The sequence below is a fragment of the Bidens hawaiensis genome, unplaced genomic scaffold (assembly GCF_021521415.1).
Source record: "Bidens hawaiensis isolate Kalapana, Puna unplaced genomic scaffold, B.hawaiensis_p1.1 tig00074409_1, whole genome shotgun sequence".
Lineage (NCBI taxonomy): Eukaryota > Viridiplantae > Streptophyta > Magnoliopsida > Asterales > Asteraceae > Bidens > Bidens hawaiensis.
The window spans coordinates 1-18,678 of record NW_027502894.1 but is presented as its reverse complement, the minus strand read 5'-3'; the positions used below and the strand labels follow the sequence as shown (position 1 = coordinate 18,678).

Genomic DNA, 18,678 nt, shown 5'->3' with positions numbered 1-18,678 from the left:
CTAGTTTGTTTGAATCAATACTTTGTACAATAAGTTTTCAAAACTTATCCTTAATCAAAGCCTAGGTATAATCAAATACCTAATTCGCTAAGATTGATAGCTCTGATACCAACCTGTCACACCCCGACTTAGGGCCTAGGCGTGTGACCAATAGTTGGTACCTGTTTTTGTAAATACATCAGAGTTGCGGGTTTTATTTCAGCGGAAGTCTAATAAAATATTATTGTATTGAAAACTTATTAAACTCTCGGGTTATAATACCCGTTCAATGTTTCAAATACATTTCTTTAGAAAACATAACTCTTTATAATATTTTGAAATAAAATATCGGAGCCATCAGATAGCATCTAATGACTATAACTTCAATCTTCTATTCCTTCTTGCTTGTATGTTCTAACATTTCTTGTTTCCCTGTAACATGTGTGGGAAAATACGTCAGCACAAAGCTGGTGAATAACGTTGACTCTAAAAATATCTTTTCAATACCTTTATGAAACCAACAATAATACCTTTGTGACTACTCATTAGGCACCCAACTAAATTGGGATCAAATTACCCGAAGTACCTTGTACAATTAATTATATACGCAATATCATTTCTCTGAACAGTCCCGTAGACCTTCAGAGGCATGTTGATGATATGCATGGCCTCGGGGAACACCGAGTCACCATGTATGTTTGGATCCCGACACATGTATACTCTTAATCAGAGTGTCTGTTTCTTATTATTGTAGCACAAAGTTTTAAGGATTCGTAAATCCTATGTAAACATTCAGACTCATTATAAAAGGTTTGGGGCGTATTCACCTTTTCTGTTTATAATCAGTTTCTGTTACCGATTCCTGTTTTCTGTTTCATTCTTCTTGTTTTGTTACCTCGGACCTATAGTACGAGAATAACCTTTGTATAAATAACTAGATTATCGATCTAGATTCAGACCTTTAGTCTGTTTTGTATAGCTTTAACCTTGATAAAATCATTTGCTTATTCAAAACATTTGGACCTTTAGTCATTTTCTTTATTTACCAATTATATGCTACGTTTCTTCTTCAGGAAAAACGTCTATACTGAGTTTCTTCTTCAAAAAGAAACATTGATTTCTTAACAATAATTCCTTGTATAAATATTATATTTCTTAAAAAAATACTATTTTAACTACAACCTTCGTTTAAAAAGAGTTATATTATTCTTAATCATAAATCAAGATTCGGATATACTTTCGACTATGGTCTAAGCCATTTATAATAATAAAATAATAACTTAGACAGAACCCCTACCTCGCACGGGTATTCGGACTTAGATATTCCTAAGTTTATACGGGCAGCACTTCTACTCTATATGCACGTTTATCGAGGCGTTCTTGATCAACCCTTCTTGGCACGCAAATCAAGACGATGTTCAGATGCCGTCGAGTCGTGCACGTACTTCGAGGCAGAATGTCGGGTTATTTGGGTGGCACGCACTTCGAGGAAAACGCCGGTATTTGGCAAAGATTACGAGGTAATATTTGTCGGGTCGGTGGCACGCAAAACGGTGTTCGGCACCGCAAACCAAGGTAGAGAGTGTGTAAATTCTAGAGAGAGAGTGAGAAGTGGGTGTGTGAAATGAGCCGTAGCCCCTCCTATTTATAGCTGAGTTTGAGTCCCATCGCGGTACGCGATGGGCTCCTTTCTGTCTTTGTCGCGTATCGCGACCGCCAAGTTTCTGAGGTCTCGCCACGTGGCCTGACACGTCTTGCCACGTGTCCTATCCTGCTGCCACGTGTCACCAGAGTGTGACACGTGTGTGATACGTCATCACGGCCCATCGCGGTACGCGATGGCCGTCTCCTTGGACTCATCGTGTAGCGCGATAGGTCCATGTATAATATTTTTCATTTTCAATCCTTCATCTTTTGTAGCTTGTCACTTCTGGTCTAATTCTCGTTGTCCAAAAATACTAAGGCGGCTCTTAAAGCAGCTCGCGGCGATGCGAGCGGTCGAAGTGCACCATTAAAGCGCCACATTGCGCCCAACGCCCTTCGCCGTCGCCGTCGCCATCGCCCGAGCCCGTGCGCGTCGGGTGCTACGCACCCTCCGCTAGGACCATTTGGTGCATGATATTCATAAAAGAATATTACTATGGAAAATCTCTTCCTTATAAAGAGCTTCCATTTCTTTACCACTTTCCATGTGGGATGGATTTCATCTTTCTTATTTATACCTCAGTGGAATGCTTCCACTTTCTTACATCTTCCAATGTGGGATGGAATTTCTTTCATGTAAGAATAATTAACTTAGGAAATATTTTAATTTCCTTATTTTTCTTATATTTCCTTATTTAATATTTTCTCATGACTTGTTTTCATATTATTTTTGATCCCTCAACTTTCCTAAGTTGTCAAATTTGGATCGAAATTTTGGAGATGTTACACGAGTCATATGGGAAAAAAAGATGGTGTGTGAGGATCTCAAGTGGTGTAGGAGGATCCTAAACCTTTTGTTAAAGGTAAATTATGCCACTTTGAGGAATAAGGATACCTTTTATCTTCATACATGAGTCACTTGAAAATCAATTATATTTGATTGAATTATAACAATCTAAAGTTGTGTCAAAAATATTAAATTTAAAAGTTGTGGGACCTAAGTGTTAGAATGCCAAAGTTCAATTTCATGGCCAACAGTGAGAATATAGAAAAATGGGCGGTAGCAGACCACTAGCCCAATCTTAGCAGTTTGCTACGTAGAGGCGATAGAGGTAAGCTTGTGCTGACATGTGTTGGATGACTAATCGTGGTTATTGACGCGTGTATGGTGACTTAGCATGGGTAGCGACCCGTTACCAAATTCTTAACGATTTGCTAGTTGAAATAGCCTACATATTGTAACATCACGTAAAATTCGGGCCAAAAATGTCAAATTTCCAAAGATAAGGGACCAGATTTGCCAAAATCCAAACTCCAGGAACTAAAATGAAAATTCTGAATTTCCTGACCCATCGCGCTACGCGATGGATTAGAGGAGCGCCCCATCGCGTACCGCGATGGGGTATCTGACACGCAGTGACACGTGTGCCACGTGGCACACGGTGGCAACGTCTGCTGCCACGTGGCAACACGTTCGCCACGTGGAACAGTGCCTGCCACGTGTCGACACGTGGCAGGTCTAGTATGTGACCGGCTAGGCCTACGTCGCGGTACGCTACGGGGCAGCCAAGGGACCCATCGCGTACTGCGATGGGACCCAAAATCAAGTCTATAAATAGCAGGGTCCGGCTCTTCCCATTTGCACACCAAAAATCACACATATACTCTCTCACTACTCTCTCTCTAAACCTCGAAGTTCGTGCCATCTATCTATCTCGAAAACCGTACCCCGTTACCTCGTTTTCCGTGCCCTACACCTCGATAAACGTGCCACTTTCCGACGACGTCCCGAGTAAAGAGAAGGTGCTGCCCGACATCCCGATAACTACCTCGAAGTACGTTCGGGTGTCTCGATAAGTGTGTCGAAGCGAAAGTGTTGATTGAAATGAGTGTTGAAAAGCAAGCGGCATCGAAGTGCTACCCAAGTGTCTAGGGTATTTCTAAGTCGAGCAAGGTAGGCATAATGCCCGACCAAAATAATAATAAAATATTACAACGGCTTAATACCCAAGTCGATGTTATTCTCGATAAACAAAGAAATGAATAACAAAGAAAATAAAGAAAGAGAAATAAAATATATATATATATATATATATATATGAGTATATATATGTGTATAAATATTCTTTATTATAGAATATATTATTTAAGTATAATGAGTATACTTAAATAATAAAGAAAAGAATATGTTTCTTAAAGAAGAAGAAACGTTTTGTGAATAAAAGGTTTATAAATTACTATTAAAACTAAAGGTTTTAAAGTAAAATGAGATAATGAACTAAAGGTTCATCGAGATAATTAAGACTAGAGGTCTTAAAGCCGGATCGTGTATCCGACTAATGAATGTTATACTCGTACTATAGGTGCGAGGTATCAAGAAGAGATCTAAGGACGGTGTTGGAAGCCGATCCTATTGAAAATGTGAATACGCCCCACTTTTACAAACTTGTTTTCAAACAAACAAACGTGTGACTTTACATGAGGCTACATGTCTCTAAAAACATTATAAATAAGAGTATAAGCCAGCCCTCAGGCTATAGTATACGTTTGTCTGGATCCTTACATATGTGGAATGCGGTGGGCACATCGCACCACGCTTGGTCACGACCTCCAGCCACGATGGGCCGGACCTAAGTTATGTCCGAGTGGGGAATGACCATGTGTATATTTATGGTACCTAAGTTATGTCATAAACGCTGCGGTGTTTCGCTGAGGTGATCTTGTGCAGAGACTCGAGTTTATGATGATTGTTTTAACTTGATTATTCCTAAGCCAAGATGGGCCGAGACTTACGTGGTCTCGAGGGGTAATTAAGTAAAGAAAATATTTTAGCGTCAGCATATTCACCAGCATTCGTTGCTGACGTATTTTAATAACATTTTGCAGGTAATCAAGATTAGAGCTTGAAGGACGAAGAAGCTCTAGAATCCGACGGCTCGGATAATTTTGTGTAAATATTAAAACATGGTGGTTTTGTAAAACTATAAACAAGTAAATACTAAACGAGACTTTTGTCTCGTCTTTTGTAATGTAAATATTTATAATATCGATCCTTATGTTTTTATAAAAACTTCCGCTATAACCGCTACTCTGATTTATTTACAAACACGGTACCAACTATGACTCACACTCCTAGGCTTAGAATGGGGGTGTGACACATATCAACCAAAGATTGACACATGTATGATGACTAATAATTTATAGACACTAGCGGTCTATTACTGATTCCCTTATTGGTCCGCTAAGGTACCAGAATCAGGCTATAAGTAGGAGCCTTGAATGTTCATTTGAAATCATTCACTCACTTATTCTACCTCAACAAGCACATACTCTTGAGCCCTAGTTTGTGCGTTTATTTGTTGTCAAGAAAACTTTGCTTATGTGTTAAGTAGCCAAGGTAGAGTGTGGATGTTCTGGATCCATCACCAAGGTGTAAGAAGGCATTGTTAGTGGCACAGGGGCATGGTACTTGGAGCACGAGACATGCTGGACTTTGGGCACACACGTTTGTCATATTGAGCACGTGGGTTTGGGTGGGTGTGGAGTGGGGGTGTCTAATGGGGCCCGTTCCGTGCTCGGCCTCTTTCACAAGCTCTTTCTTCGTGTGTCAGTTCGTTTGATCATTCATAAGTTATTTGTTCCTGAAAATTTTCAAAAAAAACCATAAAAAAACACGTGTTGATTCATGTAAACCAGAGGTATGTAAAAAGATAATCATGTACACATCATTGATTATTCAAGAACCTCTGATTCATGTAAACCAGAGGTATGTAAAAAGATAATCATGTACACTTAGATTGTACCAAAGTTGTTCTCTTCTACTAGTATTATATTAAAAGGGTGATTTTATATCCATCTTTACTAATAAAAGAAAATAATTTTGAACACATGGCGTTCTAAGGTTAACTCTCACTATCAAATTTCCGTCCAAATCACTTCTTTTCTATTGATGGGAAAAAAAGTATCATGGTTCTAAATATAGTATTGATTAAAAATTCAACATACCGTATTAATTGGTCAACCTCCATTAATTAAATTATTAATGTCATACATTATATTGTAAACATACTTAATATAAAAAAATATTAATATAATAATTAGATGTCATAAAGATATTTTCTTTAAATTTAAATGTATATAAAAGAGTTTATGTTTAAATAGTACACTAACATTTTACTTTTGAGACATCTTTATATTAAAGAAAACTATAGTAATTTTTTTTTATTTTTCTACAAATATTCAATGTTTAATAAGTCTTAAAAATCATAGACAAATTTTCCATTTTTTATATTTAGTATAAGACTATTGTGACAATTGAACAACAGTGCGTGTATAATTGAACATCATGAAAGCTGTACAAAAAGAAAAATCTGGTGTTTTTTTGTTTTTATTTATTTAGGGTTTAGTGTTTAGTGTTTAAAGTGAAAAGCAATTTTGTGAAAAAACAATAATGAATCAATGTCACTTGAAACAATATTAAAAACAATGAAACCTTTAGATTTGAAAGATGAAGTTAAAGATACCGATGGTAGAACAACTCATTCTTGATTTAAAATTCAATTATATTTGATGATATAAAGCGACTATATTTGCCAATGTTGTAAAAGTAGGTTTCCAAGGCCGAGTACTCCCCGAGTACTCGCTACAAGGTATGTTGCCGAGACGAGTTTCTTTAATTCCGCCTAGTTACTAAGAATTGACTAAAGGTGGTCAACCTTAGTCAAAATCGCAACGAGTCGGTGAATTTGGGCCAGTTTTGGCTTAAAAAATAAAACATAACTCGCATTACTTTAATATTAAAGAATAAATATCATTTTTTACTTAATGACTAACAATTTTTAGAATAATTTATTATTTAAAAATATATTTCTCTTATTTATATTGATCTTTACCTATTTTGTCATAAATATTAGTAAATTTATGATATTAGACATATATATATAATATCCAAAAACTAGTTTTCTTTATATTTACCATGTTTGAGTACTCCCCGAGTACTCTGAGTACACCCAACTCCCCAGTCGGCCGTCTAGGGTCCGCATAACGACTTTTGCAACATTGATATTTGTAATACATTTTTTATATAATATAAAGAGACTTAATTTGTATTGAATTATTCATGGTAATTTATTTATTAACTTATTCCGTGTAATACACGAGTTTCTAAAGCTAGTTCTATAATAGATAACATGTTTTCTGACAGGGTTCATATTTCACGAATCTACAATCCTCCATTTTTCTTACTCGTCCTCTATTAAAAATGAAAAGCTAGACATATACACATATTCTTATGGTATCTTTGCTATGCCTCAGCTTATCCATTAAAGGTTTTGATGATCCAAGAGAGCAAAAGAATAATTAAATTTGTGTGAGTATTAAACGCTTTACCTTTTATATTTGGTGATCTATATTTTAAAAACACAAGGAATGGCTATCTTTAGCATTCTAGAGAGACAGATAAAACTCTACCGTCTCAAAGAGACATCATGTCTTATTATCTCTAGATGAAGGTAATGATGTTAGGATAAAACCCTTCAAATGAAAAACTAAAGAATGAAATATAAGGTGATTTTAATAGTGCTAGAACCACTACACACTTGATGTCATTTACTTGAGTTAGAGGTGTACACGGACCGGACGGACACGGACGAGACCTTGTCCATGTCCGTTCGTTAAGCTTTTGATGGACAAACAGACAGTTCACGAATACTCTACCGAACGAAAATTCATGTCCATGTTCGTCCATTAAGAAATTGAGTTTGTCCGTCTCCGTCCGTTAGTATTGTAAACAAACGTTGACGGACACTAATTGACATTAACGACCAAACGGACACTAATTGACTCTAATGGACAAACAAACACAAGAACATTAATGGACAAACAAACATATGACATTAATGGACACTATTGGACAACGAACACTAATATTGTCAACGAATGAACATACACAAACCTATCCGTTCGGACGTTACCGGGCGGACATTACCGGACGTATTCGAACGGACTTTACCGGACGCTCACGGAAACTATTGAACGGACCTGGCATTTGTCCGTGTTCGTCCGTTAAGCTTACCGAACTAATTTTTTTTTGTCCATGTTCGGTTCATTTATTAAACGAATAAACACAAACGAATTTTTTTGCCTAACGGACATCCGTCGGACGTTCGGTTCGCTTATAGCCCTACTTGAGTGACAAACTGACAAATATTTTTTAGATTACCTCCAATACTTTTTGGTTTAAATCAAACATATCACTACTACATCAGCTTTCTTAAAAAAACACATTTTTTTATTCCAACAATACACTTTCTCAAACTATCTTTACATTTTCACATCATCACTTACTTTTACATTTATTTTAAATAAGAATTTCACAATACTATAAAATATTTAATTTATATATTTTTATTTTAATAAATAACAATATAATAAAAATTTAGTAAAAAATAGATTAACTAAAATATAACAAATAGATAAACAAAAAAAGTTAAATAATTTAAAATGACAATTACTCTAACAAAATGAAAAAGAGATATTTTAAAACTTTTGCCTAATAATAAAACCTAAGAAATATTATTCTTAACCATCCACACATGTTCCATTAAATCATTCTGAAATACATGATGAGCTTCATTGTCACGTAAATCCCTAAACCGTTCCATGTACTTTTTTTTACTTGGACTTCTTATAACATTTTTTTCTAGGACTCTTTGTAATGTCTAGGACTTTTTGTAACCTTTTTCCGGGACTTCTTGTCATGTCTTTTATTCGAATTAAATGTTGTAAATAGATAATAAAATCGTTAAGAAAATTAATCGTTAAACTAGCCGTGACGTAAAAAATAGACAAACAAAAAAATACATAATTTTTGAAATAAATATAAAAAAAAAGTATGTGTAGGGATGAGATCGGTATCGATACCGAAAACCGATCCCGAAAATCGTAAATTCTTGGTACTGGTACCGATATCGAAATATTCTGTTCGGTACCAGTACTATCCCGGTACCAAAGGTAAAAATAAAAATTCAGGAAATACCGGTACCGTGCCGATCCCGAAACTCAAAACTTAGGTACCGATTTCGGTACGATACCGAATGTGCTCATCCCTATATATGTGTATAATATTTGTATATATTGTTATAAATATAAATATGGGTATATATATGTGGAGTGAAAGATGTAATGTTTGAGGCCCACAACATTTGGTTTTTGGTGGTTTGAAAAATCAAATTTTTGGTTTTTTGTTTAAACCAAGCACTCCAATGGACTACTTGGTTTTGGGGTTGGTTTAAACCAAACAAAACCACATATAGAGATGGTCTTTTATATATATATAAGCTTTGGCTTATATTAATGCATTATGTTATACCTTACGTACGATGCATTATACTTGATGCAATATCATAAACCTTATCACACGTTATAATTTTGGCAAAACAAATAAACTACAATATTATGTATCACAATACACGTGATCAAATAGGATGTTTATTACAAACGCATGTACGTACATATATAGTCATATAAACATATACATAGTATGATTAAAGCATAAGAAGAATATTTCTCAAATACAGTCTTGATTTTCCTACCCTTAATTAATTAGTGAGTTAAGTGCCATTTTGGTACATGTGGTTTATACAATTACGTAACTTTGGTACCATTTTTTAATTTATTGCAAATGACTACCTGACTTTTCTAAAACTTGCAAATTTAGTACTTTTTTCTAACCTCGTTAATTTTAGTTTGTTAAGTCAGGGGCTTTTTCGTAATTTTGTTTTTTTATTTTTTTTTCCTTTTCTTTTAAATGACTTTTGATCATTATCTTCCTCTATTATACCCATACAACCCTAAAAACACTCTTCATCACCACTCCTGATCATAGATGATAACCACTAGTCATCGAATCTTCAAACAAATAAAATCAAATTCTTGTTCAATCGGTCGACCATAACCACTCTTCATCTCTAAATATGACCGAATTGTGGGTTGTTCGACATGAATCGTCTGACTTTGAACCTGTTGTTGAATCCGGTTAGTAAAAATCAAATTCTTGTTCAACCATCTTGTTGTTTAATCTTCCTCTTTGATCCTAATATGTTTGTTTACTTTAAAATCTCAGCAAACAAACCGTACAATTTCAAATTTCAGCAAACAATCACACAAACTCCTAAATCAACATATGCAGTAATAATTAACTAATTATATTATTATAAACACAAACTAACTGATTTAGAAGCTTTATCTGTCACAGCACACGTAATATTCGTCCATCGGACTGTAATCGGATACACTTTAACCGAAACCGAAGCTTCATAATATGAAACTGCACCTTCGGTTTCGTCTTCTTCGGTTTCGGTTTCCGGCAAGTACGCTGGACCAGAGCCGGAAAAGAGACGGAGGAGTAACGCCGCAGCGACGGCGGCCAGAATCTGGCCTACACCGCCACTGGTGCCGGAGATTTTAAACATTTTGGTTTGGAGTGTTTGCTGCACACATAAAAGACGAATTGTGATGAAGAGTGTTTTTAGGGTTTTATGGGTATAATAAAGGGGATGATGATCAGGAGTCCTTTAAAAGAAAAGGATAAACAAATAAAAAAACAAAATTACGAAAGAGCCTCTGACTTAACGGACTAAAATTGACGAGGTTAGAAAAAAGTACTAAATTTGCAAAAGTCCATTTACAATAAATTCAAAAATGATACCAAAGTTACGTAATTATACAAATCACAGATACTAAAATGGCACTTAACTCTTAATTAATAGATACCCTCATGAAACCATCTTCAACTTAATCATACAAAATAATCAGTGACCATCGATTTATTGATCGAACGGACATAATGATAAGCCTCTTCCAACTTGGTCACCATTTTGATTCTTTTTACAATATTCTATATATCTCTCCATCAACCTTATTTATTTTAATGTATAAATATAATAACTAGTTTTATTTGCATCAGCTTATATTTCCATTTTCATAATATAAAACTTGAATTAATATTATTTAACTTCTTTTTGACAGTGACTATAAAATATTAAATATTCGTTCAAAAACCATTTGAAAATACTAACTCACCAATAGCCACCATAAAGCACGCTCCGGCAATCACATGGAGAAGTCACTTATTCTCCGGCTAATATTCTTCTCCGGCGTGTTACTCCGATCCATCACTGCCGCAGACGATGACGACCCTTGCCGGCCAGCTTCTTGCGGCCGTAACGAACCACAAGTCCGGTTCCCGTTCCATATAACCGGCCGGCAACCACCGTGGTGCGGCTTTCCCGGTTACGGCCTCTCGTGTAACAAACAAAATCGAACAATTATTCGACTTTCGTCGTCGCGTTCATACACCGTCAACGCGATCAACTATGTTTCACAGGTTTGTTTTCAACTCAAATCATGTACATAAAAAATTTTCAGTTGTTACCTAAAACCATTCTTTAGTTCTTTTTTTTTTTTATTGGCTCCTTTTATATTTCATAGAAACATCCAAACAATTTACAATGAAGTGGCAGGTAAGCGGGCAACAAGCTGCGCCGCAACCCCCTTTTGGATAGCAAACCCAATCCGACTAAAAACAAAGTTTTGATTCTTATGGGCTGATACGTTACTATACACAACTTTCTGAACCCTATTCAAAAGGTCCACGGCATTCGGAGCTAAGAAACAAAAAGTGTCAAAGGCGAAGGGGATAAACACGTGTTGATTCTCCAAACAAGCTCTCTCGTGTTTAGCAACCTTGCCCGATGCCGCCTTAAATGCTACCTGGCCTACTACAAATCCAGTGTCCCTAATCCCAACAAGATGGGACACTCCTGTGAGGTCGACACAAGCGTGTTTTCCCTCTACCCATCCAAAAACAAGTATATCGGCCGGTCGTAATGTAGATCTTCCTTCTTGAGGATCCGTAAGAAAGTTTACGGGGGCTTCCTTGTTACCTAATACCCAAGAAAAACTCTACGTTTTTTAATCAGTGTCCGGAAAAAAAACGAGTACCGGCATCGAAAATACCCAACACCAAATTTAAGAAAAGTGGGTACCAAATACCATACCATATGTCATTTTAGTCCCAATACCTACCATATGTCATTTTAGTCCCAATACCGGTACTACAGGTACAATATCTTATGGTACCGGTACCGGAAAATACCTAAGCATTTTTTATGGCAAAATTAGTAAAAGCCCTCATTCCTATATGGTAGTGGTAGTGGTAGTGGTAGTGACATGTCAAGGCATTTTTCACTTTTTAATTAAATCACGACACATAGCCTTAGGCTATGAGGATGAGGTGTACTGACTACTCACACCCCTTAACTCCACCTAGACGCTAGTTCAGCTATAGTTCTAGTCGATAAGTATACCTCATGGCCTAATTAATTAATCAGAACCGTAAACGATTGTTACGATTCACAGGTGATCAAAATAGATCCGGATTTCTGCCAGCGAAATGGAATCAACATCAACAGTTTCAATTTATCCGATACGCCATTCGGTTTTAGCAACATTTTCTGCCAGAGATACACTTTTTATAACTGCTCGTTGCAGAGCTTCGGTTTCATGCACCCTGCGGTGCCGTTTCCTTGCCTGAACACCAAAAACCACTCGGTTTTTGCGGTTCCGCAGGAATTGTATTCGCGTAGAAACATGCCGTCGAATTGTAAGGTTATGCAGGTGATCGCAGTGCCCGTGTCGTTGAATGGAGATATGAAATCGGAATTGGATCTCGTTTGGTTCAATCCGGCATGTAGAGGTTGTGGAAATGAAGATCGACAGATAGGTACACATTTTTATGCATGAGCATTAGGGATGAGCTCGGTACATACTGATACTAAAATTCGTAAATAATGGGTACATGTACAGGTACCAAAGGAAATATAATACCGATACCGTATCGAAATCTCAAAAACTTGGTCGGTATCGGTATCCGATAACATTTGTTCATCTTAAACTATGGTACAAGTTATTTTGCAAGAAGTACTAGTGATAAAGCATTAAGATTATCTTTTCTTTTTATACCTATTAATTAAATGACATTGCTAGACTAGTTGACTTGTTTAGTCATAAAAGTCAAAACAGGCAGCTTTGAGTGTGACTTTTGCTTATTGAATATTTGATCAGATAACTAATAATTGATAATAGGGTTTTCAAGGAGTGCTAAGTATGGATTAACTTTAGGCGTTGGTGTGCCGGCAGTGATTTGCGTCATCGGGCTCATATGTTACGCGGGTTTTAGAGCCAAGGACTACAATGAAACTCACCGCCAAAGTGTCGACCTGTCTTCTGTTGCTATCATACCACAACCACCCTCTAGAACGGGTTTAGACGGGCCAGCAATTGATTCATACCCGATAATCATTCTTGGAGAGAGTTGTAGATTACCTGACGATGATAGTACATGTTCTATATGTCTTTCAGAGTACAAGCCTAAAGAGTCGTTAAGGACAATTCCAGAGTGTAATCATTATTTTCATGCGGATTGTATTGATGAGTGGTTGAAATTGAATGCAACATGTCCAGTTTGTAGGAATATGCCTGAAAGCTCGTCAATGGTAATACCGTGTTCTTCGGCAACAACTACTATAGACTAGTAGGAAACCAGTCAACGATTTTTGAATTTTGGTACTTTAAACATGTGATTTTTTGTATGTATATATACAAGGTCATGCAATTGAATAGTTATGTGTACTTTGTGAGGAGCTTTTTTTTAATAGGTAACTTATACGATTTTAGCTAAAGAAAAAACCAAAGATTAGTTTCTAAAAGTAAAAAGTTTCCTTCTCATACATATACCGCATCTTATATCTTAAATGGTTAATTAAGTAAGTATTATTTTAATACTTATCTAGTTATGGAGTACTATATTATTTAAAACTTTGATTTTTCATAAAAATTCAAAATTTTAATAATCTAAACTACTATGTATTGACTGATAATAATTAATAGTGATAATTAAGCTGGTTGCACTGTTAACTTTCAACTTCATTGTTAAGGACAATTAATTCGCATAACTATCATTGATCTACACTGTTTTCTCTCAAGTACATATGCGTGTTTCACTGATAGTCATTCATTTATCAAGTGTAAATCTATGATAATTTTGCGAGTCGGATGAATGTTGATAACGAAAGTGAAATTTAGTAATATCACTGGCGTTTCCTGATTTGGATGAGCTATGGACGAATTAGTTAGTTTCTCGCTTACAACTCTTGAGTCCCTTGTGGACGAATTAGTTATCGGAAACAAAAATTAGGCGCAAGCCGAAAATGATTTTTCAGACGAAAACAAATGTTTGGACAGTTTTGGATATTTATGTTAAATTTAATCGGTGTTTGATTATGTTCATGAGCAGTTTGTTTGTAGTATTGACGAACGGATACACACAAAATAAACATGTATATTTTCTTTAAAAATTGTCCTTTTAATTGTTCAACTGTATTTGCTATTTTACTTTTTAAATAAAATGATTTAGAAGTGTCATTACCCATTTAGACTTGTTGATACCACTTTACATATAATGCTTGTAAATTTGATTTTGCCAATGATGAACTTGTAATGTTTTTATCTCGTATTTAATTGTCATCTTAAAATATTTGAAATCAAACTGAAAACCGAATTAACCAAAACTCAGTTATTGTTTTTTCCATGTACATTCAATTAACTAAATCAATCCATTGATATTTTCCAACATTTTATGTTTTTTATACCCTCATTTCATTTCATCATTTCATGTATTTTAGGTTTCGTACTTTCAATTCATGTGTTTGTACCTTTATTTCATGTATTTCTAAGCAAATATCTTAGCACAAGTTTGGTTTTGATTATTAACCAATATTAACCGACCCAAACTGACAAACTAACCGAATTAACCAAACTAATTTTGGTTATTGGTTTCGGTGGATGATTTTGCAAACCGAAGGTTTATGTGGACCGGAATAACCAAACTGAACCAATATATGCTCTTTTAACCTAAACCAAGTTGTTTACAAATGACCCGTTACTCAACTCAACACGATTTCCGGATCTATCCGTCTTACCAGAAGGCTAAAAAGGGTTAGAAACAAAATGAATATCATATTAGACAGTATTAAGTATTAACAAGTGTAATGAAAAATAAATATACAAAAAGAAAATAACCAAAATTCCATTAGTATCAACTATTATCCCATCATAAACCTTTGATAAATATCCGAGATTCACAAGAAATACAATATCTTGACCTTTTCATCCAACTTCGTTTATTTTACTAAAAATCTATTATCTTTTTCGCTACAAAATGGTTTGGTAACAAACCTCACAACAACAAACAAAAAACCATCTCCATGACTACTACCCGCTTTTCTACTTGGGCGATGTAGGGGGGTCATCGGACGAATCAACTGAACCAACCGACACGGATGCAAACTGCATTGATAGTAGTTCCGCTCTACTATACTTCAACCTCTGATCTGTTACAAATCATCAAAAATATATTAGGAAATAATATACTGAAATTATGACGAAACACATGAAATTTTAGTGTTCATATATAAAAGTTTAGTTATAGAGCTGGAGAATGAACAATATATATTACATATAAAGCATCTAACGACCTCTTAAAAACAAATATAACAAAAGACACAAATACCCCTGCATATGCATATGTACTTAATATGACTAATAATTACCTATGATGGCAGCCATGCCAGATTTAAGAGGGGATGATGAAAATCTTCTCTGTTGCCGCGTTTGCAACGGAGAACAATATTTATTATCTTCATTATCAGAGGTCACAATTGCATGCCTTACTTCAACATTTGGATGGCGTTGAACAAATGACCAAACAGCATCCTTGGTCAACAGCCAACAACCGGTCAAATCCAGCACTTGCAGCGAAGGTGGAGGAGTAAAATGGTCGATTCCAGCGTTTGTTAAAATAGCATCGCGTATGCTGAGATTAATCAGATTGGGGATGGATGATAAGTGGTGCAACGAGGCGTCTGTTAAAAAACTGCTTCTGAGTGAAAGATGGGTGAGTTGTTTCATGCTTAAAATGGGGGTGATTGCTTCGTCTTTTAGTGCGGTTTTTTCAAGGTTTAACTTCTCTAATTGGTTTAGATTTTCGAGTGATGTTAGTGAGAGAATACATTCATCTTCTGTGCTGTTTTGTTGGATTACACCTGGTTGGTAGATTAATCGGTTATATATCAAGTAATACAAATTAAGCATAATATACATAAATTTGATTCGGTTTTAATTATATGCAAAACCGAAACTGAAACCGAACCAAAAACTTGGTTTCTACAAAAACATAAAACCAAACCGTCGGTTTTTTGTTGAGTTGATTTTTTTACGGTTTCATGCACACTCCTACTATGTACAAATACGATAAAAATAACCAAGTAATATATATTATGTGATACATGTAAAATTATAATTATAAATATATGTATACAAATAAAACAATTAAACAATTGATAGACAATAAACGAGCCAAGGTCGAGCTTTGAAAATACATCTCGAGCTTAGCTCGCCTCGTTTACATCCCTAAATTTCTCAAAATAAGATTATAAATAGAGATGTATTTTTGGAGAAAACAAGTAAATTAAATCAAATTACATGAATAAACCAGGTATATATAAAAACTTGCAAAACTATTGACAAAAAAACTGTTTTTTTAGTCAGTCTTGATTTAGGATTGCATGCAGAAATATGAAACAAATCGAAACAATTATATAACATGAGAAGATACCTCTGATATTTGTACCCTTCATGTTGACAACTTTTAGTGAAGGCATCATGCCAATATACGAAATAGCAATATCATCTGTCGGTGTGGAATCCAACGATAAAGTTTCAAGCTTTGGAACACACCCAACCAAAACTGAAACTCCTGCTGAACTCACTCGTGTCTTACTTAAATTTAAAGTTTTCAAATTTGCTCCAACGGATGCTATAAACGTAACCGAATCATCCCCAATCAAATTACCCATAAGATCCAAATATTCTAACGTACGGATGAGTGACAAAAATGATATGTCACGAAGCGAGGCGTTTGATAAGTCTAAATAAGATAAATAATTGGAATCAAAGTATAAAAAGGCTTTGTTAATATCTTTAAACGAAGATCCCGCAAGAATTAACTTTGACAGCTTAGCCTTATTGCCATCGCCTTTTAATATAGAATGTATTGTACAATTGCTCATGTTTAAGCATGTAACCGAGCTTATGTTTGGTAAATATGTGACCTTGGTCCAAGCTAAGTTTAAAAAACTCAAACTTGGGAATTTGACTAGAATAGATGCACCGTCGTTTGATATATCACTTCCCCAAAGATCCAAGTGTTGTAAATTTGTTAAAACCTGAAAAACCACAATAGAAAACAAAATATAATTGTCCCATGTTGAATCTATTTATAAATAGTTGTTAATGCAAAAACAGATAGGTAGAATAGTAATCTACGTATTTGAATAAGATGATTTTGGTGGTTGTATGCATAAAAAATAAACTTTTTGCAACTTTCAACCCGTTTGACTTGTTCTATGTATAGCAATTTTTTTATTTAACCCGTTTGAGATAAAACAGAGTGCCCAGAAATGGATTATTACACATTTAGGTCTAAAATTTTTGGGCTACACCGTCATAATCCATAAATTCAATAACAAAAGTCGGTGGTTTTACGGGTTTGGGTTTGCTTCGGTTTTTACGATTCGATACATGCAAAACCGAACCCAACTAACCAAAAATGCATTTTTTTTAAAACATAAAACCAAACCGTCACTTGTGAGTTAGGTTCAGTTTCGTTGGTTACTTCGGTTACGGATTGGTTCACACAACCCGGTAAACATTCATAGATAAATGAAATGTAATTTCCGCCTTTAGAAAAAACATGTATAAAGAACATTAAATAAGTAATGTGAAAAGGAAAAGAAAACCTGAAGAGATGCAAGGGCCGAATCGGTAGTAAACAAGCCTCCTAAATCCAGCTTAGACAATCTTTTAAGTGAAGATAAAAGTGTAACACCATTTGCGGAAACACTTGTTTCTGATATGCATAATATTTCAATAGTTTTGAATGGAAAGAAGATGCTTTATGCCTGCATCATCAACTTTAGAGCATCTAGAAAGATCCACTTCCTTTAAATGCCTAATACCTAAAACAAGGCCCGAATGGTTATGTATCAGCACTTAATACTTATATTCCAAACAGGAAATTCACTAATGTGACCACGTTTTACAAGGAATAAGGTTTGAAGGAGATTTAAAAGAGCATCTAGTATACCTGAAAGAGCCCAAAGTGCAGAACTGTTGATTCTATGACAATCAGAAAGGTTTAAAGAGTTCAAGTATTGAAAAGCACCAAGATATGCCATCCATTCTGCGTCAACAGAGCTCTCACCTCTCAGATCAATCTTCTCTACACTGTATTTGAATAATCTGCACAAAATATTGAAACCTAAATAAATAACTTGACATGGATAATGTTATAAGAATAAAAGGTGACATAACATTCAGACTTCAGAGTGGAAAGCATGCGAAAGAAAATAGTGCGAAGTAAATCTGTATGAGCCATATCACCGCCTGTGTGTGCTTCCCGCTTTTTAAAATCAAGGATATGACTAAAAATACTACGGTAACAACAATATGGCTCATTTATTGACTAAAATATAGCAAGCAAAACATAAATAGATAGTAAATAACCGGTCATAAACAAGATATGATCTTTTTGAAAAGATAATTAATTATATAACAGGATGAACACCGCACACGCACATCAATAAAATAACTTAACTAAAGCACGAGTTATAGAGATGCAACTAGTTTATAAAAATTTGGAATTTCAACACACGTTTCAGTTTTAGACATTTAATAAGTTGAAAATTCTTGGAAAGAAAAGTTGTGATTTTTTATTCCAACTATTAACGATACAAGATCATAATCTCCATATCAGAGCATATATCTTTTTCTTTCACAACTCATAAGCAGATCAAGTAAACAACAGCAGACCTATATGCTAAAAGACAAATGGCACAGTTAAGTATGGCAACTTGTTCAGATCACTTTTAAGCAATG

The 18,678-nt window shown here is 35.1% G+C and overlaps 2 protein-coding genes across 2 annotated transcripts; one reads left to right on the top strand and one right to left on the bottom strand.

Moving 5' to 3' along the window:
* Window positions 1-10,669: 10,669 nt before the first annotated feature.
* LOC143606337 (RING-H2 finger protein ATL20-like) lies at window positions 10,670-13,350 on the top strand. Its single transcript, XM_077082138.1, has 3 exons — window positions 10,670-11,008; window positions 12,043-12,406; window positions 12,769-13,350. Exons 1-3 carry the CDS (start codon window positions 10,739-10,741, stop codon window positions 13,215-13,217), a joined length of 1,083 nt encoding a protein of 360 aa, XP_076938253.1. The 5' UTR covers window positions 10,670-10,738; the 3' UTR covers window positions 13,218-13,350.
* A 1,435-nt stretch (window positions 13,351-14,785) lies between these two features.
* Window positions 14,786-17,665, bottom strand: LOC143606336 (uncharacterized). The gene is made up of 4 exons (XM_077082136.1): window positions 17,541-17,665; window positions 16,358-16,967; window positions 15,294-15,785; window positions 14,786-15,074 (listed from the first exon to the last, which is right to left on the bottom strand). The coding sequence occupies exons 2-4, from the start codon at window positions 16,809-16,811 to the stop codon at window positions 14,968-14,970; spliced, it is 1,053 nt and encodes a 350-aa protein (XP_076938251.1). The 5' UTR covers window positions 16,812-16,967; window positions 17,541-17,665; the 3' UTR covers window positions 14,786-14,967.
* Window positions 17,666-18,678: the final 1,013 nt, after the last annotated feature.